The 25101-nt window shown below is 44.1% G+C and overlaps 1 protein-coding gene across 2 annotated transcripts; it reads right to left on the reverse strand.

The window, feature by feature from the left end:
* Positions 1-713: 713 nt before the first annotated feature.
* On the reverse strand, positions 714-3452 carry MIXL1 (Mix paired-like homeobox). 2 transcript variants are annotated; one of them, XM_031438896.2, is made up of 2 exons: positions 2919-3452; positions 714-1677 (listed from the first exon to the last, which is right to left on the reverse strand). In XM_031438896.2, the coding sequence occupies exons 1-2, from the start codon at positions 3324-3326 to the stop codon at positions 1372-1374; spliced, it is 714 nt and encodes a 237-aa protein (XP_031294756.2). In that variant the 5' UTR covers positions 3327-3452; the 3' UTR covers positions 714-1371. The 2 variants fall into 2 exon arrangements, with proteins under 2 accessions (XP_031294756.2, XP_064333077.1); XM_064477007.1 differs by having other exon boundaries at positions 714-1701.
* Between the last annotated feature and the right edge of the window lie 21649 nt (positions 3453-25101).

Consider the following 25101-nt stretch of genomic DNA (forward strand, 5'->3'; position numbering starts at 1 on the left):
ACCATCAAGACGTGAGCCCCAGCCCTGGCCATGGCTTCTCATGAGCCTCCAAAGCACAGCTTACAAAGAACCCTCACCTGTGTTAACTTGTATACAGTTTCCTTTTATCCTTAGGAGTTTGAAAACCTTCAAAATAGCAAAACGATAATTTATCTCAGGCTAACTTAGAAACAGTCATTTACATACATTCTTATCATAAATTAGGAAAGAGAAATCTGAAACCAAAAGACTTGTGTTATTAAACTTTGAACAAGCCGGATAGACTTAACCAAGTTAAATTTCTCAGGAAAATGGCCTGCTGATAGGATAATTACTGACTATAAACTGTATTTGCAGAAACTTTTAGAAATGTTTTTCATGACCACATAATATGGACTGAGCAATTATGGAATGAAGCACTGTACTAAATGCTATCTAAAGGATGGAACTCATTTAAATAGACATACAATGAAACATTTGTGGAAAACATTTAATAACAATAAAGTTGCACAGAAGTACAATGACAAGTGCTAAGGGTAATGCTGGAGTAATTGAAGTAACAGGTACAAAATCAGGATCAGAGATAATTAAAGCCTTCAGAGAGAGGGAGGTGTAGGGTGTTTTGAAACATAGAGAGGTATTTGTTTGAAGAGTGGCTCTGAGACAGAGGTATGTTTTGTGAAAGGGTGACCTTCAGAAGATATGTCTGTCCTGTGGGCTATCAATGCCCATTAGCTGGAAGAGTAACCAAAAGGTTTTTATAATTTTATAGCAATTGGAGGCTCCTAAAGATTTCTAAAGAGAGTAGTTTTTTGAAAGTTCAGAAACTTGAGGCAGGGGGCTCTTGAATAATCTGGACAGAGAATCATCGGAGCTACGAATGAGTGTAAAGCTGAAAAGCCAAATTTAAAAAGTAGTAAATCTGGGTGATAGGATGAGGATTGAAGGAGCATGGTTAGCATGAGTTTAAGGTTGCAAGCCTTGGAAGAACCATATGTAGACAGTAGCTGTCAAGCACATGGGGAAACCGAGTCGAACCAAGGAGTTCTTGTGAAGATAAGTTTAAATAACCCATCCAAAAAATAGCAACAGGACTGGTAAGGAGCAGGTATGTGTACCAAAATGAATGCACAGATATGGAGATGCACTAGTAAAAATAAATGGCCAGAACTCCTAAGGGGCGTGTCCTACGAAGAAAGAACAGGCTATAGGCAAAGGTTCATGGGCAAGAAGGACGAAATCTTCACAGGTGAGCGATAACTCAAAACCATTACCAAGGTTAACATGGATGTGAACTTAACATGGAACCCAGAAAGGGCAGTATTCTACTGTGTATCTCCCTGGCTGTCAGTTATGGTTCCTCTGAGCTTATCCTGAATTCTCCCAGATTCCTCAAGAGTTACCAAAGGCAGAAAAGATGTGTTCTTCCCATGAGTCCAGCTTTGAACCAATGTCTTCAGAGAGAGGAGAATAGGTTTCAAAATTCTGACCTTGGGAGCTAGGGTCAGACATGCCCCCTCCAACCCTGTTGGGATCAGGCAGGCAGTTCACATCTGCCTCCAGAGGCTGCTGGGGCTTCAAATATTTCACTTCAGTTTCACAAGCAGAGTGGTGGAGGAAAAGCTCCGGCCTGGCTGAAGATTGAAAGGATTTTCCGCTCTGACGACGTGACTTGGCGCGCCTGTTCTGGAACCACACCTGGAAGAAGGGAGAGAGAAACTGCTTTCAGTTGGAGTCCTTATGCTCCTATTACCTTCATAGTTCATAGTAAGTTTCAGTTTAACATGCCCAGGCTCCCTGCTCCAGAACCTTATGGTTTTCACAAAACACTTCACAAAATCAAAGCACCTGGCTTTCTCTGCCTCACCATTCCCAGGAGCAAAATTAGAATAATACCTAATCCTATATACTTTACTTTATAATATATACGTATATACTTTATATAGGGACAGTTGCAATGAAAAATGAGGCCACAGAAATAGCACTTAGAACTTTAGGAAAAAACACTACTCTCCTTAAAGATGATGGGCACAAAGACAATTTGGAAAATCCGTTTTTGAAAGTGCACTCCCTTGTCAAATTAGTTAAGGAGGTATTTTGTTCAGTGGACTTCATTCACTTCTGTGAATAAAATTTTTTTTGCTCACTATTCCCCTGCAAATACTAAGAGTGTCCTGCTTAGGAAATTTCTGTGCCAGCTGTTGAAACTGACAGATGTATTCCACCAAGGATGCAGAAAAACAAGTCCACTCTTTCCCAGTGTTACATTAAGGGCTCCTACTTAAACCTGCACTTGGACATGGACCAAGGTGCTGGAGACTAACAAGCAGAAACGACCAGATTCTCATCATCACTTAGCTCCAGGATTCTGATCCACATTACTTTAGGCAATACCTTGCACTAGATTTTTCAAACTGTGACAAGAAATGCCATATACTCCAGATGCTACATCCTTTCCAACCCAAATTCCAGACCCAATACCTGTCAAGAAAGTGGCCTAGGGGCCCAAGGGCAACCTGGTGAGGCAGCCCTGCCCTGTCTCAGCTACCATTCTCATACCAGGGAGAAACACCAACTCATCTGTCCTCGTCTGTCTCTTATTCTAAGGAAAAAGTGTGAAAATACTTCCTATCATCTTCGTGCTGAGGGTTTACTTTCTGACCGTTTCAAGAGACCAGCTAGTCTCCTAGGAGGGTCCCTTATTAAACTTGGCAGTGAGAGAGAGAAGTCACTGAGCGTGCGCCTGAATGATTTCATTTAAGCCTCAATCACCCTGGGCAATAGGTACTGATTTCACACTGAGGCTTTCAAGGGAAGTAATTTGCCCAACGTCAAGTACGTGGCACCGAGGTGTTGCCCTGGGAATCCTGGCTGCTGCTCCCTGTGCCTCCACTCTGGGGCGCACCGGCGAAAGCGCCCGCCTGCACCGGGCCGCTCACCTGGATCCTGGATTCCGGGAGCAGGGTGAGCGCGGCCAGGCGCTCGCGCAGGTGGATGTCCGGGTACATGGTCCGGCGGAAGACGAGCTCCAGCAGCTGCAGCTGCTCCGGGCTGAACGACGTGCGCTTGCGGCGCTGCGACGCCGACGGGACGGCCGCGCCTTTGTGGGGCGCAGGCGGGCCCAGGCCGGCGTGGGGAGGCGCGGCGGGCCCGGGACCCCTCCCAAGAAAGCCCGCGAAGGCTGCCGGGGCGCCGCGCTCCGAGCCGAGGCCCGAGGGGCGCGAGGGGAGCAGGGCAGCGGCCGGGCTCGGGGGCGGCAGGAACGCCCCGCCGGCGTGGGCGGGCCGGTAGAGGGGGGACGCGGCGCTCTCCCCGAACTGGAGCTGGCTGGACTCCGCTGTGGCCATCGCTGCCCGACCCCAGTGCGCCGCCGGGAGGGGCAGGGCCTCTAGTTATAGGGGCCCCGGGACCGAGGGAGGGGACCTGGGGTGGCGGCGCGATCAAAGGGCTGGACGCAGGAAGGCCCGTGTCTCTTTGGGGTGCGAGCCCGCCCCCCGCCCCGCCAGACGCCGGTGGGAATAATCGCTTCCGCTGCCCGTGGGATGGAGGGAGGGAGGCGTGAACTTGGGCCCAGGCCCCCTCCGACCCCTCCCCCGTCCATCCGCCCCGCCACCGCCACCGCAATCAACATCCCCCAGAGCAGGTCTACTCCGGGAGGGCAGCCCCGAGGGGCCCGAGTGCGTGGGCGGAGTGCGGGCGGAACCGCCCTCATCCGAGGTCAGGTCGCCCACTCAGGGCGGCGAGGTCCTGGGGCCGCCTATCTCTCCCATGGCCCGGTCAGTGAGCCTTGCCTGCCGTCCTGTCTGTCGTCATCAAAGGTATTTATTTACTCCCCCTGCTATGTGCTAGACCCTGTACCAGGTTGGTCAAACAGCCCATCCCCTGTCCTCCGCGAGGCTTCCTAACAAGTCCTGGAATCAGAAGGAGAGGGTGCAGATAAAGGGACCTCAAAGAGAGGCAGTAAACTCAGCTGGGAGGGGAGGAGACCCTTTTGTCTGGAATGTCGCTGTGGGCCTAGGAGTAAGCGTACCCTAGACACAGCAGGATTGACAGTGTGCCTTTCCGAGCTCATTTATATACAGGCTCGCGATCCCTTCTGGAGATACCCAATAGTGCTCAGGACCCGTCTGGCAGGAACGGAAGAGATGAAAGGGGCACCACGAAGTTTCCTCTTGCCTCTGCCCTTTAGGCCTCATTTAAGACTCCCATTTTATTCTGATTTGTACTGTGGTTATGATTTATGTACCTGCTTCCCTCCTAGATTATAAAGCCTCAGCAGGAACCCACTTCTGTCATTAAAGTCTGTTGAGTGTCTGTTTTGTACATCTACTATGCATAAGACACCACTCTAGACCCTCAGTGAACGTCTGCTGAATTGGATGTCACTGAAATCACTTTATAGAAAGAGAAAAGTCATGGTCCGGTATGGGGACTGCTCCACCACAGTGCACATCCTCAGCAGAGGAGCTCAGAGGCTCAGGTTGTCTTGCACACAGAACCTGAGCCCTGAGGTTGTCTTGCTCACAGAACCTGAGCCCTGATTCACCAGGACCTTTTACTGTCACTGAACTCAAAGGGGGCTCCATGATGGGAGGGTCTTTCAGGCCACAGTCCCCACCTGTCTTTATCCATTCTAGAATGCTGCAAGACAAACTCAGGAAGAGCTTGAATATTTTCATTCTGGATGGATTCTCCAGGTGTCAAAGCAGAAAGGATTCTTGGGGCTGCAGCAAAGAGGAGTCCGGTGCTTGATTCTCTCCCTGTGGGGGTGGGGTGTCAGGGTCTGTGTCCCAGGCCCCTTCCGCACCCCACCCCCTCACAGTCTCTGAGGCTCTTGTAGGCAGTCTGACCATTCTCACAGCCTGCTCCAACATCTACCCCCACCCTTACTCCATTCTCTTTCTCCCTCCCTCCTCTCTTCCTCTTATTCCTTAGATAGGTCATTAGAGTTTCCAAGCAGAGGATGTGTGGAATGGAAGGTCAGGCCCTCTTAATTTACCATGCTCCTTCATTCTTTCATTAATTCAAAAACTGCTTATGAATTGTCGCTGTGCTGCGCTGTGCTTTACATGTGTACCTGTGCAGTATGTATTTCTAGCACAGTTTTACAGATCAAGAAATGCTCAACAATCTAGATGAGGCCCAGACGGCTCCAAAGCCACTGTGCCAAGCTGACCTCCAGACATGACTCCTGTGCCCCCTGCTGAGTTCCCTGTCAGTCTCAGAGGAGGGGGAAGCCCCCTGCCCTTCTCCAGTCTTGGGATGATTCTCTTTCAGGCCCACGGGGATCCCAGTCACAGGCAATGGTGATGGAGCCGGATCCATGCAGACCCCAAGTTCCATAGCCATGGCTGTGGGACCAGGAGGCTGAGCACGCAAGAAGACCAGAGGTTTGTTAAACCTCAGCCAGAGATGGCTTGGCAACCCGGAAACTCTGCCCAGGGGTCAGGAGTTATCCAAATTCTCTGGCCTGTGTGGAAATCCCCTGAGTCCTTTGTCCAAGCCTCATTCCTCTGCTGCTATCTGCTCACTTGTCAGGGGCCCCAGCCGGTGGAAAATGGACCTGCAGAGACCAGTGGAGTGCCTGGTGATGATCTGAAGGAATCTAAACTTGTAACCAGTCTTTTCTCTGTCTTTTAAACTGGTGGTAAGAAATTGCAGTGTTCAATTTACGGCTTGATAATCCTTTAAACTGACTAAACAAGTGTTACCTTCTTATGATTTTTCCTGAGAGTTAGTGTAGTGTTACAGTCTTCTACACTGAAATAAGATGTCACCCTTTCCCCTTCTCCTTTTGCTCTAAAATGAAGTTTTATTGGTGTGGGCTTATATCTACCTAAAAAATAACCTCGATGAGGAGACGGTGGAAACCCAGGGTTGTGATTTGGAGGGGGAGACTTGTTTTATGTCCCTTGGTGCTACTTTATTATTTTTTTAAATCATGTGCATGTATTATTGTTATAAGTACGTTTTTAAAACCGAGTTTTTTGATGACTAAATGCAATGTGGTATTCTGAGTTGGATGGACTCTTGGAAGAGAAAAAAGACAGTAGTGGGAAAACTGGTGAAACCTGAATTTAAAAAAAAAAAAAGCTAATTTTAAAAAACCTGAAGCAAACAATACAATATAATGTATCCGGAAAGAAACCATAAACTACTTCACTGTGGTAATGGAGTCCCCAGTTCTCTTGGGATTTTCATTGACTCACATTAGCAAGATGCAAGCCTCTACAGGGTCTCTACAGAAGTTCTGATGTGTGCATTCACTCTAAAGTTATTTTCTGCTTCTCTCTTATTTGACAGACACCTATAAAATCATAAGTGGTTTTATAACCATTGAATCCAAGTTCTCGATTCCCTAGTCAGTTACCCTGCTGCAAACATAACACTGAATATTTGATAATTCTCCTATACCTGTTTCTCCAAATGCAAAATGGAAAGAGCCCAATCCTTGGCAATATCTTAAAAAATACTTATTGCAAGTTATTTTCCCAAAGTAGATAATCTGTGAAATTTAAGTACACTTTAAATAGGCTCTGTAAAGTACTTTTCTTCTACCAGAGCAAGTCAGTTTACCAGTTTCGAAATAGCAAACTGAAGTTCAGGGTTAGCTGAAGACAAGGATCACTGAGGTCACGGGTCAGATTCCCCCTCACCAACACCTGGGCTCTGCTCCTCATCTCTTGATCTGCTGAGAGCTTTTGGCTCTTTTTTTTTTTTTTTTTTTTTGAGACCCTGCTCGCAATTCTTTGGTGTATATACCCAGATATGAAATTGCTAAATCATATAACAATTCTATTTTTAATTTTTTTGCTTTTTGTTTTTTTATTATAGTTGATTTACATACTTTTAATTTTTTGAGGAACCTCCATACTGTTTTCCATAGCAGCTGTGTACCATTTTACATTCCTATCAACAATGCACAAGGGTTCCAGTTTCTCCACATCCTCACCAACACTTGTTGTTTTCTGTTTTTTGTTTGTTTCTTTCTTTTTTGATAATAGCCATCCTAAAGAGTGTGAGGTGGTATCTCTTGGCTTTGATTTGCATTTCCCTAATGACCAGTGATGCTAAGCATCTTTTCATGTATTTATTGGTTTTGGCCATTATATTTGGCCTGTGAGTAACATCTATTGAAATAGACACAAGGGAAGGGCAAGGTGAAATAAGACGACAGTTTTCACAGATGCTGCCTGTATAATGGGGAAAGCTGGTAAATACACGTAAAAATGCTGTAGAAAAGCAGTCCCTAAAGAAAACCTTGTTCTCCGAAGCCAGGACTGGCTCTGTAGCAGCCCAGGCTGGGGAGGAGGGAGCCACTCGGGGTCACCGGTCCTGTTCCGCACCCTCCACATTTCCCACCACGGTTCCTGTCGCTGACTCCCCCAAACATCACAGAGGCCTGCCTTTCCTCTCCAAGTGCTAAGTACTCTCTTCCCCTCTGCGCCCCCCTCAGACCTGGCTCTGGAGCCCCGGGTGTTTATTAAAGACAGAGCCAGGAAAAGGCAGCCGAGGGGAGTCGATAGCTCTACTTCCACCTTGAGATCCGCGAGCTGTTTGCCCCTTTGATCCTGGCCTCGCTTTGATTTCCTCGCCTCTGCTGCCCAGGCCTCTTCAGTTTCTGAAGTTTATTTCAGAATCAGGGGTTACAAGAGATTGACAACACCCCCCCCCAAAAGGTATTGATGTGCCCGGAAAGTGATAAAATGTTAAGAAGCACTTTTTTGGTTGTTTAGTCAGCATCATATAAATTCAAATAACAAACACAAAACAGATTTTGAACCCAGCATGTTGAGTTTCTTAAAAGGATGACTCTTTTTCTTCTTTCAATTATTTTTACCCCAAAGCCTCTGAGCAGGAAAGACTCTTCTATATGTCTTTCACGACCCCAATTCACATAGCTAGCCAATAAATTTAAAAGCACATTTCAGCCACAGAGAAAGGAAACCATAAATTTTCCAAGTTTATGCTACACACTTGAAAAGAAAACCTGAAACAACTAGCAAAGTATTTGGTCCTCATACCTGACATTTGTATGACATGTCTTTCTGCAAAATGCCTTTTGAGCACTTTAAATAGGGCTAGTGCCACCAGGGAACTGAATTTTTTATTTTATTTTGGTGTAATCGATTTAGATTTAAGTAGCCACATGTGGCCACTGGCTGCCATATTTAACATCTAAGCTCTATATCATCATCTAGCAAATCACTCTTTAATAATTTTTTGTTTGTTTTTGTTTTTTATACAGTATTTATTTTTACTTAGGTTTTTTTTTTTTTTTTTTGAGGGGGGAGGTAATTAGGTTTATTTATTTATTTATTTATTTATTTATTTATTTATTTATTTTTAGAAGAGGTACTGGGGATTGACCTCAGGAGCTATACCCTCCCCCTGATTATTTTGTATATGTAGATACAAAGAGGTATTTAGTTGATGCAAAAATCAGATTCTAGATTTGGATTCTAGAATCTCATTTTTATTGTTTAAACAGATCTCTGGATCATCAAAATGATTCCCTCATTTCCATACCAGACAGTCTCCTGTAGACTTGGCTGAGCAGTGTGTGCAGTGTTCCTGTAGCATCCGTGAATGGCCTTTCTCCAAAGCGACCATGTGAGAGTACTGCTGGTTAAAGTTTTATGATACCACGAGTTTCTTCAACATTTCAATTTGACTTAAACTCCATTTCGTTTTGATCTTTCTGTCCTCTTCTAAGCAGACAATGACACTTTGCTTCAGAAGTCCTCTGACTCTGCAGGATGCAGCATGATATTGAATTAGTGCACATCGTGTGTCTTGCACGAAGTTGAGCTGAACCAGGACGAGTAAAGAGAGAGATGTCAGGAGAACACAGAATCTGCCAATACCTGTCTTTTCTCTTCTCAAATAATTTATTTAAGTATTAGCAGATACCCAGCGCCACCTAAGATCAATTCTGGACTCTGTGTCCCAGCCAGCATGTGTTGGGTGTGTATTTACAACATACTGTCTTTTACTGGATAGATTATAATAGATGAGAAAATCTGTGCAAGTAAAATACCACCTAAAGTTAGTCCAGTCAAGCCCAGATTCTTGGTGGGTATAGGATATAATAAGGTACTTTCAAATAGATTCTAATCCATTTTAATGTGCTCCAGGAAGGGTAGTTTTAAATCAGCAGATCCCCTCTCTTAAGCAATTGGGCATTTACCTTTTCACAGTCCTGGTGCACTTGGGACTCCTTTGGATGGAAGAGAAAGTAGCATTGGCCGCCTCCTCCTTCAGACAGTGCTCACATGCCAGTGGCCATCCTGCAAGAATGAAGCCCACCCCACACAGCTGGCCCACCACACCAAGACCCCAGCAGTAGACCCAGACTCAGCCCACTCCCCTGTATGGCCCAAAATGTGCTTTCACCTTGGGTTTGTCACTTGTACACAGTGCCAAAGGGGCCCTGCTTTTAATTTGGTTGCTTATTCTGGGATTATTTAAATTCATTAGCACTGAGACTTTGGTCTTGACATACCAGTTCCTGTTAAAAAGAAAAAAATTCTCCTTTGAAAGATGGCTCGTTCTAGGCCTGGGACAGCAAATGTATGAGTCTTGAATATTTAGTCATATCTGAAAATGATAAAACTATTAAGCGCTACTGAGGGAGTACTCTCAAGAAACAATTTGAAGAGACTCCCCCTGGCCAAACATAGAGTTTGAGCACCAATAAGAATTCATTAAGGTTATGGTAGCTCACAGAGAAAAAAAATGTGACAATGAGTGTGTATATGTCCATGTATGACTGAAAAATTGTGCTGAACACTGGAATTTGACACAACATTGTAAAATGATTATAAATCAATAAAAAATGTAAAAAAAAAAGAATTCAGTAAGAATACTAAAAGCAGTAGACTGAAATACATCAAGTATGTTAAAATCCATCATTTCTTAATGATCGCAAAAACCAAAAACTGGTCACCCCTGGAGGGTTTTAGGGAACAAACCCTTTATTCTGAAGACTGGTAAACAAAGAGAAAGAAGCAAGTATTTATTCTGCCTTTTCTGTATGACTATAGCTCAAAGGAAACAAATTCTCACTAAAGAAAAGTTACTCCTTATAGAAGTATTCTGCTGATCCATGAAGAAGGAATGATTGAGTTAGAATACAAAATTGGCAACTTCTAATGAAAGAGTGGGCCTAAGCAGTGATCATCGTGGCTGCTCACTCTGCTTCCTTGTGGAAATGCACATCACCAGCTAATTCAGAACCAAAATCTCATCCAGCCATTAGAGCTCCCTCCCTGTTCAAAAAAGTATAGGGAACAAGAACAGATCACACACCACCACAAGGATACATGCTGTAAAACCCAGACTGGGGAAAGCTCTGCAGGACAAATTGCCAACTGCTTCGTCAAATAAAGTGCAGAAAGAGGGAAAACCTAGAGACTAAAAGGGACCAAAGAGATGTATCATCCCAGTGCAATGTTTGGATCCTGAAGCAAACAAACCATCTGTAAAAATTCATTTCTAAAACAAGGTGGGACATTTAAACATTAGATAGGCTATGGTATTAGAGAATTGCTGTTAATATTTTTTCAGTTGTAGTGATTTTGTGTTGTATTTGTGTTCTAAAAGACAATAAGTCTTTTAGAAATACATGGAAATATTGGCAAATGAGATAATAAGATGTTTGGGCTTCAAATTAATGTAGTTTGGGGTCAGGGGAAGACAGGGAATCTAGAAGAAACAAGACTGGATATGAATCAGTAACAGCTGAAGCTGGGTCGTGCTCCTTCCCAACGCTGCTCTCTCTACTTTGGGGTATGCTTAAGATTTTTCCAGAATAAAAATTATTTAAAAAGCAGTAGGAGGTATCTTTGAAAGACATGGAAGACAGATACTGAGGATGAGAAAGAAAATACTGCTTTGGCGAGGCAGGGTCTGCTGGCCTGAGGCTGCACTTGCTATGTGAACCCAGAGGAGGGGAGGAGGGCCGGCTGGGCCACGGTCACTTGTTTGGAGCTGGGCTGGAGGAAGGGGGCAGTGCCGGAAATGAGCATGATCGGTAGCTGGGATTTTCCTCTGCGGAATCTGCCACAAGCCAGGCTGCACAAATCACAGCCACCAAGTCAGTACTGACTGCGCAACCACAGACAGCCCTCCCGTGCTCAGTGCCTGGGAGGCCTGGGGGGAGGAGAAGAAGATGTGGGGGAGAGATAGAGGCCGGCTTCCTGGATAAAGGGTAGCCTGGCTGAGCCTCGCAGGCAGGCTTTAGGTGGGCTGTGAGAAGGACTTTGGGAGAAGAGGGTGTGAACACAGGCACAAACGCAGGAGCACGTGAAGCCTGTCAGAGAGCCTGGATCCCCAGTACCAGGGATCAGTCTGGAGACAGGGACCTCAAGGCCAAGGAGGGGAAGATCTCGTCCACCAGAAGAGGGAATTAGGCTGCTTCTTCCACTGCTCTTGGGGAGCTTTTTCTCCTGCCAACAGTTCTTCATCCAGAAGTTCCTGTCTTCTACCTCATCGTCCTGTGCAAATTTCTGGGGACTCTGGATTGAGTTCTGGGGAATTTTGTCTTGTCTGTTGTGAAGTCTTCCCCAGAGGAGGAGATGCTAGAAGTCGTGCCAGCCCTGGTGGCAAAGCCAGTCAGAGAGCTTTGGACTGTCCCTTTATAAGTCTGGGAAGAGACCTCACAGTTGCAACCACAGCCTTTAAAATGTCCCTAAATGGAGTTTAAGAAAACAGCCCACTGCAGGCCGAACCCCACTCCAGCCGCAGACACTGGGGGTGGGGTGCGCCTTGGGGGGCCACGCTGCTGGGGGTGCCCCCTTCCTGAGCTCTTGGTCCTGGGCCCAGGGGCAAGATCGGGGGTGGGAGAGACAGAGGTACTCTGCCGGAGGTGTAGACCTCAGGAGCCCCCGGTGGGAACTTTCCAAAGTAGGGAAGACTGCCATAGCCTGTTGCCAAGTCTCCGTGTTGCACCACTGTGGGCCAAATGGAGGGCTTACAGGGACAGCCTGGTCTGGAGCTCCCTGCTTGGAGACTGTGCAGACGTGACCTCACCACGAAGCCTTTCCTCCCTGCGGCTCCCTGGGGTGAAGGTGACCCGAGGAGGAGACAGGCCTAGGAGGCTAGAGGTGGCTAGGATCAGAGCCAGGCTGACCAAATCCCTGACCTGTGCCACCTGCTCCCCCCAGGCCATCCCACTAGTCCACTTCCCTTCAAATCCCACTAGTCCACTCCCTGTCCATCTCTGGGATAACTTGGTTCTTCCTCCTGATATTTGTTTGAAATCCCACCCTATTCCCCTGCCAGACCAGGTTCAAGTCCTCCTTCCCCAGGGAGCTCAGTTTCCTTCTCAGAGTCTGTCGCAGCTGCCACGGTTCCTTGGTTATATATGTGGGGTTCTCCAGCCACTTCATGTGAGTCTTAGTTTCTGGAGAAGTCAAAGATAAACTACAGAAAAAGAGAAAAGACCATAAATAAATCTATCTGAGGTCAGCCATTTTCAACCTTTTCATGTAAAAGCTTTTCTATATAGGTACAGGGGTGTGGATGTATGTATTTATACTTCTATTTATACAATTTCATGTATCATTTTTATATAGTCTAATCTTGTTTCCCTAGCCAGACTAATTTATTTGTTTAATATTACTGTGCCTTGCATGTGCCTAGCACACTAAAAAAATCTTTATTTCTAAAACCTGTAATAGGCTAGAAAGAAAATCTGAAATAAAAAAGTGTTAAAAAAAAAATCTGAGCTCACAGTCTAACATCTGTGTGTGTGCCCATCTGTTCGGGGAAAGGGGTTAAAGAGGGGAGAGACTTTCACACCTTAACTTACAAACTTTATAAGTATCTGTATTTATTGCACAGCAATCATCCTCAAACTGTTGTAATCTCCTGTGCATTCTAGGTTTGGAAGGATGCGGGATATGCCCAGGATGCCCCAGGGGAAATCCCTGGATGCCCCAGTTCTGGGAAGACCCTGCTTTCCTGGAGCCAGCCCTACTTTTGGAAGCATCTAACGCTGACTCTGGGTGTGGAAGAAGGTAGTTTAGCTCACTCCAGGAAGGGCCCAAGTGAGCTCCGGTCTGAGCTTGGGGCCTTGGGGACAGCTTTTGTCTTGACTCAAAGATATTTTGCAAGCCTTTAGTTTAGGAGAGGATCAGAAACTTGAGCACACCTCCGCCTCCCAGTGTGTCCAGAAGGGAATGAGATTGAGTCTGCATCTCTTACTTGGGTGTCTGTGAGGCACCTTGAGTCTGAGGGCTGATGGGGCGGAGTCTGTAGGGGCCTGGCTGGGCTGTTTGGGGAGCACCCATCTCAGACTCTAAGAGGCCTCTCCCTGTTTTAGCCCCAGCATCTCCTTGAAGCAAGAGTCTGTTCAGGAATCATACTGAACTGTGCCGAGTGTTTTCCACAGCCTGGAACCAGACAGGAGCGACACTGACCCTACACAGCCCCATCCAAGTGACCCCCTCCTTTCTTCCCACCTAAGCTAGATGGCCTGGGGATGTGAACACCCAAAAGGAGCCCTGAGCCCAAGACCAGGTCAGGGTTCCCTGCAGGGTACTCGCCCCCAGCCCTCCTGTCTACATGCTGCCTGGGGTCCCTGTGTAACAGCCCACCTTCCCCGGGAGACTGGCCAGAGCTGGATCTGACTCCTTCTCCACTCTCCCAACTCCAGCCCAGTGTCTGGCACACAACAGAGGCTCAGTGAAGAGTTCATTATGATAAACACGTAGAGGGTCAGAGTGCCTGGCTGGCACACGTGAAAGCTGGGGCATCTCTTGCCCACTCTGGGGCAAGTCTCCAACCCCAGGAAGGGTGCAGATTCTTGAATTTGTCTTCACTTTAGTCCTTGATTAGTTGTTGGACCTCGGGTGAGGGCTTTAACCTCTCTGGGCTTTGGTTTTCTTATCTGCAAAACGTGCCTGCAGGGAGCAGAGGAGTTAATCCCTGAGAGGGCTGTTTAAGCTGAATAGCCTGGGCAAACCTCAGCTGATGGCTGATGCACTTGGTAATGAACACTCTGCAAAAACACTGCCGATGGAACATCTCTCTGATCCTTACCTCATTATCTGCAGTGCTGCAGGGTGAGTGAGGTGGAGGGACAGTGGGTACTCACGTTAGCTCCACCGACACGCCCTCCCCCTCTCCATGGCCCCCGAACTGCCCGTCTATCACATCTTACATACTGCTTTGCAAAGTCAGTGTTTTTTCAGGTGTGCTCATCTTGGCTCCCATCTGGCCTGAGAGGTCCCAGTGGGCAGGGCCCCTGGTGTATGCTGAGCTCCGGGGCCAGCTCAAGTGTAGCTGCCCTATCAGGCAGTGGTCTTGAGCTCCGGAGGGTACAACGAATGGGTAGGGAGCACAGCGCCCACCCACACTGCTAGGACACAAGCGGACACGGGGCGGGGGGTGGGGTCCATGCAGGAGCATCTGTCTGGTCTACCATCTCTTTCTAGAAGACTCAGTAGGGTTTCTTTCAGCCCCTGCAGGTTTCCGTCAACTGATTTATCTCAAGAAGAACTGGAGGACTAGGGGGAAGGTGGTGTGTGTAACTGACAGCTTCTCCCAGAGCCTCAGTTTTGCCAGCAGGGAAATGGGGAAAGTGGTACCTGCCTCCTATCTTCTTCCTGGGGGTTCTTTGATAGTCTGAAACTTTTCACTTTTAGGGCTCAGATGAAAGGCACTGATGGGATAAAAGGATCTTGTGGCCATATTAAGTTTCTCCACAGTTTCTGAAGCCTTGGAGGAGCGGCTGGAGGAAGTGGTCAGCTGACAGGTACTTGTGAAGCCGCCCAGAGGGTGATGCTGGGGGAGAATTAGCATGCCAATCAGCCACACCTAGGGCGTGAGGGCGGCGGGGAGTGGAGCCCTTATCAGGGACAAAATCTGTCATTTCCCTGAGGAGAGGGGGTTGGGGTGATGTGATGAGGAAACTGAGCCCAAGGGCAAAGCCCAGAAAGGCAAAGCCTTGGGCAAGCTCTCCTCTCGGAGCTTAGGGTCCTGATGTGTAAAAGGAGGAAACGGAGAAGAGTGGCCCCCAAACTTGACTGCATACTGTAATCTCCTGTGCAAATTTTAAAAATCCTGACTCCAGACTGCACCTCAGATAGAATAAATCTGAGCCTCTGGGACTGAGATCCTGTCATCAGAAGTTTTGAAAGCTCCCAGGTAATTCCAATGTGCAGCCCAGTTAGAGCGCTGGAATAAAGGATTTCTAGAATTCCATGGCTCACTAGTTATAACTCACCTTCCCACCACGTGAGGAGTTTCTGAGGGATTAGGTGGGGGATTTGGAAATTTAACCCACATACCTGGGTCTTTTGGAGCCTCTTCTGTGTGTAGAACTCAGTTATTAATTTATTTCCAACCGCTTCTCAAATAGAAGATTCTTCTAGTACTCTTCTTAGTCAGGTTTTACTCTCCTCTAAAAGTTCCTTTTTTTAAGAGTTGCAAGGGGGAGAGGCAACATCAGAGTAGGGGAGTAAGAGGTACAAACTATTAGCTATAAAATAAGCTTCAAGGATGTATTGCACAACATGGGGAATATAGCCAATATTTTATAACAACTATAAATGGAGTATAACCTTTCAAAATTGTGAATCACTGTATTATACACTTGTAACATATAATATTGTAAAGCAACTATACTTCAATTTTTAAAAATTTAAAATTTAAAAATAAATTAATTTTTAAAAAGCAGAGTTCAAGTAGATAATCCCATTAGACTATTTGAGATTTCAGTCTCCTTTCTTTTGACCCTCTTTGGTGGAAACCTCAGTGAACATTGAGATCCATCTGAGAGCCAGCAGCCAGCAGAGGAGGATCAAGGATGATCCCCAGGCTCTCAAATCATCACAAGTGGGAGGGGTTTGTTTCAGCCTGATGCCCGCTCCTGTCCCTCTCTCTGCCCTGGAGATTCCAAGTCAACAGTCTTCATTCCTGCCCAGCATAGACCCAGAGGGGCACTGGTTTCAGATTCTCACCAAGTCGAAAACGGGCCAGGGAGGTGATGGGCCCAGATCAGGCAGGGCCTTATAGACGGAGTAAGGATTTAGGCTTTTCCTGGGAGCGGAGCCCTGGAAGGCTTTGCTGGGCAGAGGGACTTTGTAACAACAGCTGACACTAATTGAGTCCTTCCTCTGTGCTGCGTTCTGCATTCAAAGCTTTCTATGGTTTATCTCACTTAACTCTCACAGCTGCCCTCTGTGGTAAGTACAATTATTGTCACTATTTATTGTTTTTCTTTTAAGGAAGTAAAATTAACCAGCATAAAGTTAATCATTTCAAAGTGTACAATACAGTGACATTTGGTACATTCACAACGTTGTGCAACCATCACCTCTATCTTGTTCCTAAGGATTTCATACCCCCAGGGGAGACAACATGTCCACTAAGCAGTTACTCCTCCTTCTTGCCTCTCCCAGCCTCCCCTCCCCTCATCCTGATCTACTTTCTTTCTCTAGGCATTTACCTATTCTGGCTATTTTATACAAATGGAATCATCTAATATGTGACCATTAGTGCCTGAGACTTTGGGCACAGGACCAAATAACTTACTCAAGACCTTCTCACCCAGGCTGCTTAGTGGTCCAGCCTGGACTGACACCTAGCTCTGCCTGACACCACAGTCTAACCTCCTCACCATGGCAACGCCTCATCACTCCCTTCTTTCAATTCCGGCATATTTATAATCTCCTAGCATAGCGATACATGGTCTTCTGTCATACTTGGTCTGTGTTTGCAGATGGTTGACTTCCTGAGGACAGGAACCATGACCCACACCACACTTCTGCCCTCCCCTCAGCTCATGCTAGACGCAGAGGGGGCACAGGAAATAGGGGCTGGTTGGTAACCTGACCCCTCTACAGCTGACTGGATTAAACCAGTACCAGCAGAGACTTGATTGGATGAATTATGGTACATTCGTAAGATAGAATATGATGCAACCATTAAAAATTGTGTTTTGGGGAGGAGGGTATAGCTCGGTAGTAGAGCACGTGCTTAGCATGCAGAAGGTCCTGGGTTCAATCCCTAGTATCTCTATTTAAAAATAAATCGATGAATAAACTTAATTACTTCCCCCCCCAAAAATTTCTTTGTGTTGTGAAATAACATTTATTATCATGAGAAAATGATATATTGCCCTCACCACCACAGAGAGGGGAAAAGCAAGCTACCTAACAAAACACTATAGAAAATATACCATTTTCTAAAAATTAAAACACACACACATAAATATATTCCCAGAAAAGCTTCTGGAGGGGCAGTTTTGAAAATATTAACTCTGTTTATTTTTTAGATAATGGGATCATAGGTTGTACTTACTAAATTTGGGGGGGAATACTCTAATAAGTTCGTTATTTTAACAATCTGTTAGATTCACTCCCCAAGGAGGCTACATCAAAGGGCACTTGCTGCCCTGACCTGCATGAGGCACAAGAGGAGGCCCCTCTCAGCAGTTTTCAAAGCTCGTCCCAAACCAGGAGACTCTGTCTTTCTCTGATGGAAGGTCGGGGTGGTGGCGTGTAAGTTGGGCAGGGACTCATACTGTAGGGGGCTGGTGGGTCAGCTAGGCTGGAGGGACTTTGGATCAAGAATGGGATCTTCCACCATCTGACTGTGACTTGAGCCAACCCTTAGCACCTCGGGTTTCTCATCCGCATGGCGTGGGCCCTGGACTCAGGTCTCTTGCAATTCCAGGACTCAAATTCCAGCCTGCAGTGGGAGAAGGGATACTGGCACAGCACGGGCACCTTCTGGAAGGCAGTGGACCCCTCTGCCCTTGCCCAGGTGTGCCTGAGAGTTTCTGCAAAGGTGAGTTTATCATGTCCAGTTTGCTGTGCTCTCCACCTCCGAAGTCTCCAGAGGGTGCCTATTCCCTGGTTAAGTAAACTGGGGTACATTGGTTCAAAGGAAATCTAGACCTGATGAGAAACAATTTGTAGCTCTGAATGTACTATCTGGAAAAAAGTCCCCAAGATATTGTGAAATGAAAAAAGCAAATTGCCAAATGAGATGTTACTCTAAGCACATTTGTATGTTTTTAAAGAGGCTCTATATACATGTATATACTTGCATATGCATAGACAAAATTTCAGGAAGGATTCTTGAGAAACACTTACCTCTAGGAGGTGGGACTGGGGTGGTTAGGAGTGAGAGAGAATTTTACTTGTCACTTTATACCCTGCAGTGCTGTGTGAATTTTTTTTTTTTTACCACAAATATGTGTTATTTTGTGACTAATTAAAAAGTAAATATATTTTTATAGTACAGGGAACTACACTAAATTTCTTGTAATTAGCCATAATGGAAAAGAAGCTGAAAATACATTTATGTATGTATGTATATGTATAACTGAAACACTTTGCTGTACACCTGAAACTAACATTGTAAATCGACTACACTTCAATAAAAAATAAGAAAAAAAAGTAAAAATATTGGAAAGAAGTCAATAGGAATAAAGAATATTCCTTTATTAAGACTTATTATTGGTATTTATAGAATTACATTAATGATTATATTGTAGCAATATGATATGTTTATCTTTTATTTTTAAAAATACCACATACTGAAATGTATTAATAATAACTAATATTAGTAAGGATTAATACATAAGATTCATATGCAATAAAAATAAGGAGAAGAAAATATTGCCTGGCCCCACTGTCATTTGATTGTGGGTCTGGTCCCTGGGGCTTGCCCTGTTCCACACCCTGACGCTGGAGTTGCTGTAGCCCCACCTCCCAGGCTGCTTAAAACAAGTTTTGTTTTTTTAAATAAATAGATACAGCCTGGCACACAGCCCTGTGCCATGGGGGAGGGCATAGCTGGCACACTCTTGGTACTTCTTTAAAGACCCTTTATAATGGGGGTTTTATTTGATTATCACCTTTATATCTGCCTCAGCCGGAATCCTGCTGTCTGGCACCTGGGAAGTGATACCCTCTTCCCTGCTCCAGGCTTGCACACCACATTTTTCCTGGGTGTCGGGACTTCCTGCTGTTTGAAGATATGCAGTGTGATTGGGCTGGTTCTGACTCTTCAATTACTGCCTCTGAAGCCCCACGAGGCAGCTCTAGACCTAGCGTTCTTAGTGTCCCAACTCGAGCATTTCTGCTTTTCTCATCCATGGGGACACTGAACCTGGCCATCTGTGGGCAGGGCTGGGACACTCCATGTCCTGCATCAGTTCATCCAACTCCCACGTCCCGCTGGATGGTCATGGTGACAAAGAGCCAGTCTGTCATTTTCTGAGCACAGAACCAGAATTTTACAAAGACACCACAGAGAATGTTAGCACAGTTTTAATATACATTAAAATTTCCTGGGAAGTATAAACAAATACATTTATACTTATATACTACATATAAATAAATTTTTTTCTCAAGATGTTCACAGTTTCAAAAATCATAATACCAGCAGCCACACTGTTACCATCTGTGTTTATAGCAGATATTTTCAAGGCACCTCCACGTATGGCGGCAAGCATCTGACCACTTTATTATTGCCCTAGAAGTCATGCTCAAACAGCCACAGTTTTGTTATTAATCTCTTTCCCTGCATTTCTCCCTTATATTACATTTAGGACATTAAAAAAATGACTGTAGATATGCTGTTTTATCTATGGATTTTTTTCAGACAGTGAGAGGGATACTAAAAGTGATCTTTGTCTTTAAAAAATGACACAAACAAACTTACTTACAAAACAGAGACAGACTCACAAACACAGAAAACAAATTTATGGTTACCAGGTGGGGAGAGATAAATTGGGAATTCAGGATTTGTAGATACTAACTACTATATATAAAATAGATAAACAACACGGGCCTATTGTATAGCACAGGGAACTATATTCAATACCTTGTAATGGCCTATAATGAAAAAGAATATGAAAAGGAATATATATATATACACATATATATAGTATATATATGTATCAATGAATCACTATGCTCTCACCAGAAATTAACACAACATTGTAAATTGACTATACTTCAACTAAAAAAGACAAAAAAAAAAAAAAGTGTTCTGTTTTAGGACTAGGTTTGGGGTCTGATAGGGTTAAGATCCATGGCCCTTGGACCTCCAGGTCCCTTAGAGCAGGGACCACGTGTTTTGCCCCTGCACCTGAAATACATTCTAGGTGCTTAATAAATATTTGTTGAGTGAATAACTTAACTATGAAAATAATTTGGGGAATTTAACACCAGCCCCTTGCTCTGTCTTGTGCATATAGTAAGTGACCAATAAATATTTCCTAAATGAATGTGTGAAAATGGTGGAGCTTGTGGGTAGAAGAAAAAGGCAGTAAAATTTACATTTAAGATGACCTTGTCACTTAACCTGCGCTTCAGTGATTGTGGGAAAGCTGGAGGGGCTGAATGCTACTAGTTTAGTGAATTTAATTCAGGACATGTTCTCCTGAAGGGAAACAAAGATCAGAAAGAAATGCTTTCAGCCTATTCACCAAATCTATTCATCCATTCAATAAACTAAATAAATTCAGTATTTAGTAGGAGGGGTCGCAGGCGTGGTAGCAGTAACTGCTGTCACCTCAAAAATTCCTACAATAGGCTTTGAAAGGAAGCTGATTTTTAAAATACAAGAAAGGAGATTATTTGTAATACATGAGTAGAAGATTTGTATATTTTTTTAAGTTAATTAATTAATTATTTTAAGATTTGTGTATTTTTTAAATAGAAGTATACACAGTGGAAAGTTTTAAAAATTAACCGTAATTTTCCTCCCCAGGTAATCCTCAGTGACATTTAAAAATCATGCCCGTATAAGATTAGAAAATTGAAAAAGTACAGAAAGGTAGAAAATGAAAGATTCAAACCTCCTTCATATATCCCATATACATAAATTTCTTTAGTTATATAAATATTTTAACCCAAAAGAACCGTACTATAAACGTGGCTCCGTAACACAGTAACATATGTTTGAGATTTTTTTTTCTATTATAAACACTGTTGTAATAAACATTCCTGTACCTGTGTCTTGGTACCTTTCTGAGGGACACTGCGCCTCTGGCCAAAAGACCAGGTTCAAATTTTGTCTCAGCCCCAGGCACAGCAAGGGAACTGGGGAGGAGACTGTCTCCCAAATAGCAGCCTCTGCTGGGAGGGGCCAGGAGGGTCTGTCTCCTAACAGAACTGTGTTAATAGTGGCTCTCTGGGTGGCAGAAGTCTGCCTGATTATTTCTTACATTATTATTTTTTAATATTTTAATTTATTATTGTATTACTTAATTATTTTATTTTGGCAGAGGGAGATAATTAGGCTTATATATTTTTAGAGGAAGCACTGGGGATTGAACCCAGGACCTTGTGCATGCTAAGCATGAGCTATATACCCTCCCCCTATTTCTTATATTATTCTATGTTGACAAAATTTTCTACAACAAGCATATATTTATTAAGTTAAAAAAAACCAACCTAGACTTTATCTTAAAAAGTTTTGTGGCACATCCTGGAGAAAGGTAACAGTACCTTTGCTGCTTCTTTTTTTTTAAAAAAGTAATTATTTTTATTAAGGTATAGTTGATTTACAATATTATATTTTTTCCAAGTGTACAACATAGTGATTCAAAATTTTTATAGATTATACTCTATTTAAAGTCGTTATACAATATTGGCTATATTCTCTGTGTTGTGCAACATATCCTTGTAGCTTATTTATTTTATACATAGTAATTTGTACCTCTTAAACTCCTACTTTTATCTTACCCCTCCTCCCTCTCTCCGCTGTTAACCGCTAGTTTGTTCTCTTTATCTGTGAGTCTGTTTCTGTTTTGTTATATTCATTCGTTTTATTTTTTAGATTCCACATATAAGTGATAACATATAGCATTTGTTTTTCTCTGTCTGACTTATTTCACTAAGTATAATACCTTCCAGTCCCATCCATGTTGCTGCAAATGGCAAAATTTCATTCTTTTTTATGCCTGAGTAGTATTCCACTGTGTGTGTGTGTGTGTGTGTGTGTGTGTGTAAAGAAGATGTGATATCTATATCTATATCTATATATCTTTATATATATCTATATATATATATCTTCATTTGTTGATGGACACTTAGGCTGCTTCCATATCTTGGCTATTGTAAATACTGCTTCTATGAACATTGGGGTGCATGTATCTTTTCCAATTAGTGTTTTCATTTTCTTTGGATATACACCCAGGAATGGAATTGCTGGATCATATAGTATTTCTATTTTCAGTTTTTTGAGGAAGCTCCATATTGCTTTCCACAGTGGCTGCATCAATTTACATTCCCACCAACAGTACACGAGAGTTCTCTTTTTTCCACAGCCTATCAAACATTTGTTATTTCTTGCCTTATTGATAATAGCCACTCTAACAGGTGTGAGGTGGTATCTCATGGTGGTTTTGATTTGCAAAACCCTGATAATTAGTGATGTTGAGCAGCTTTTCCTGTACCTGTTGGCATATCTTACCAGGCAGGGCCTCCTCAGCAGGGGAGGGGGGAAGGCTGTGCATATTCTGCATATGAAATGCACGGGCCCCATGGGCCTGCAAGATTCATGATATACTGGCAGACAAGGCTAGAGGCACTGTCAGATCTTCAGGGTGATGTCTGGTGTGGCTTTGGAGTCAGACAGACCTGCCTGCAAGTCAAGGCTCCTCCACTGGCTCTGAAGGAGGGTTTGTGACCCTGTGCACGTGGCTTAACCTCTGTGACTTACTTTCCTCATTTTTACATGGGGACGATGATGCTTATTTTAAACAGCTATTGTGAGGCTTAAATGAGACATATACATAAAAAGCTTAGTCTAGTCCGTGGCACATACAACGTGATCAGTAGCTATTATTGGTGCTCTTCAATCATCAGTTCTAATTTTTAGAAAGTTCTTCCTCTTACTGAGCTAAAATTGGTCTCCTGTAACTTCTTTGCATTGCTATGAAATCAGCATGCTCTTTCAGTCATTCAGCAAACATGGATTTCCTGTGTGCCAGGGACTGTGCCAGGCCTGAGAATAAGAACGAGTCCCTGTATGTGGGAGAAGTACCCCTCCTCCACATGAGAGTCATTGGGATATGTAAGGGGAACCATCACTGATTCCTTGACATTCCTCTTTCCCAGGCTCAACCTCCCTCTCCCACATCCATTTAGTTGCACTTTTGGCTCTTGTTGCTTGTTGATTTTAATTAAGGCTCAAAATTATCCCTCCTCCAGGAAGTCTTCCCAAACCTCACTAAGCAACTATATCCCCCTGCCCAGGTCATTCTGTCAGCACTTGGAGACCCAGTTTCCTTTCTTCCTATTTGTTTGCACTTGCCAATTTTCTGGTGTGTTCCCACTTTTCTGGAGAGCAACCCAAGGCCCCCAAGCACTGTGCAAGGAAGCACTCTGCCATCCTGGAAGTCAGGTCTCCCCACTTTAATTCTCTGCTCTTTGGAGAGTGGCCATCCAGTATACCCAGGCAAGGGCACATTCAGGCCTGAAGCTTATACAGTTATGGAGGGGAAGGGGAGCTCTTAAAAACGATTATAAATTAGGTACAAAAATGAATGTTTAATTAGAGTGAGAAATGAAACCACAATGAATCACTAACGTTAAAAAAAGCTGACTAGTATGACAAAATTCAAATGACAGTCATAACAACAACTATTATTATTATTTGATTTCCTGACACATTGCCATGCTTATTTTTCTTCCTACATTTTTTAGGCTGCATACTCTTTGTTCTCTATATGATAACTTTCATAATTTAATTTTCTACTGAGAGAATGGAAAGTTGATAATTTAGTCTTTCCTCTAGCATGGCTGATCAAATATTGGTTTTCATATCCATCATGTAGCAAAGTTTCATCATCTGGGCAGACCAGCCCAGAGCCCCAGGCTTTGTCCTGGTTCTGTAGCTCCCAGGTGGGGCCACAGCAGCCGCTCTACTCACTGTTGGCATCTCTCTTCCCCTACCCAGGAAGTGGCTACAGGCTGCGGATGCAGAGGCTAGCCTGGCGGGAGCACCTGGAGTGGAGTCTGGCTGGGGCAGCACTATCACCTCCAGCCAGCAGGTGGGGCTGAGGGCCCCGTAAGCGTAAGCATTAGTCTCAGAGCATCTTTTGAACAGATCTTTGGAATCATGGGTCTCCTTTCCTAAACCTTTCACCTCTTCTTACTGTAAGTGGAGGGTATTAATGAATAATAATAATAGTAACAACAACAACAATAATAACTATTATTATATGAATATTATATTTGAAAGACAAATGAAAGAATGCTGGCTAAATCTCAGCAATGGGATTATAGAAGAGTGGTTTTTTTAAAGACACAAATGTCTATGTCTTTGATTTCTTTTATTAGACTCATTTTTTACTTTTGAACCTGAAAAAAATATACATAATTTCATAATGGAAACTGGCCCCTAAGAGTGTTTTGCTGTGAAGGCCAAAGAGGAATGGTAACAGCAGCTATACAAATCTACTCTTACCTGTTCAGATATTGTACAATTTCTAACGCACTTCTACAGATATAAGTTAATTTAGCCCTCTTATTTTTTTTTGCCAATTTTTTTGGGGGGGGTAATTAGATTTACTTATTTATTTATTTTTAGAGGAGGTGCTGGGGATTAAACCCAGGACCTTGTGCATGCTAAGCATGTACTCTATCACTTGAGCTATACCCTCCTCCCTTAATTTAGCCCTTTTAACAACAGCTTCTTTCTGAGCTCCCTACTGCCAGCCCCCCCTCCAAACTTTCCTTCCACTGTTACCCAAGTTATTCATGAAACTCCCTTGCATAAAATCCTTCAGTGGCTCCTCACCACTTTCAGTACCATCTCCAGTCTATTCTTCCAGATCCTACACATCTGCCCCCTCCTACCTCTTCAGGCTCATCTCCTGCCACTCCTTCAAGGCTAGCCAAACATACTGGGCTCTCTTAACTCTCAGGGCATTAGCAAAAGGTATTCTCTCTGCCTAGAATGTTGTTTCTACTTTCTTCAAATGCAAACATTCACAGTGATCAGCTGGACTTATCCCATCTCTGAAGCCACCCATAAACCTTCCTGGCAATATGCCATTCTCTTTCTTTTGTATTAGGGAGTTCCAAACATAAATGCCTACAATGTCAAGGCAGGTAACAATATAAGTAGATAGATGTGGTGTAATAT

The sequence above is a fragment of the Camelus dromedarius genome, chromosome 21 (genome assembly GCF_036321535.1).
Source record: "Camelus dromedarius isolate mCamDro1 chromosome 21, mCamDro1.pat, whole genome shotgun sequence".
Lineage (NCBI taxonomy): Eukaryota > Metazoa > Chordata > Mammalia > Artiodactyla > Camelidae > Camelus > Camelus dromedarius.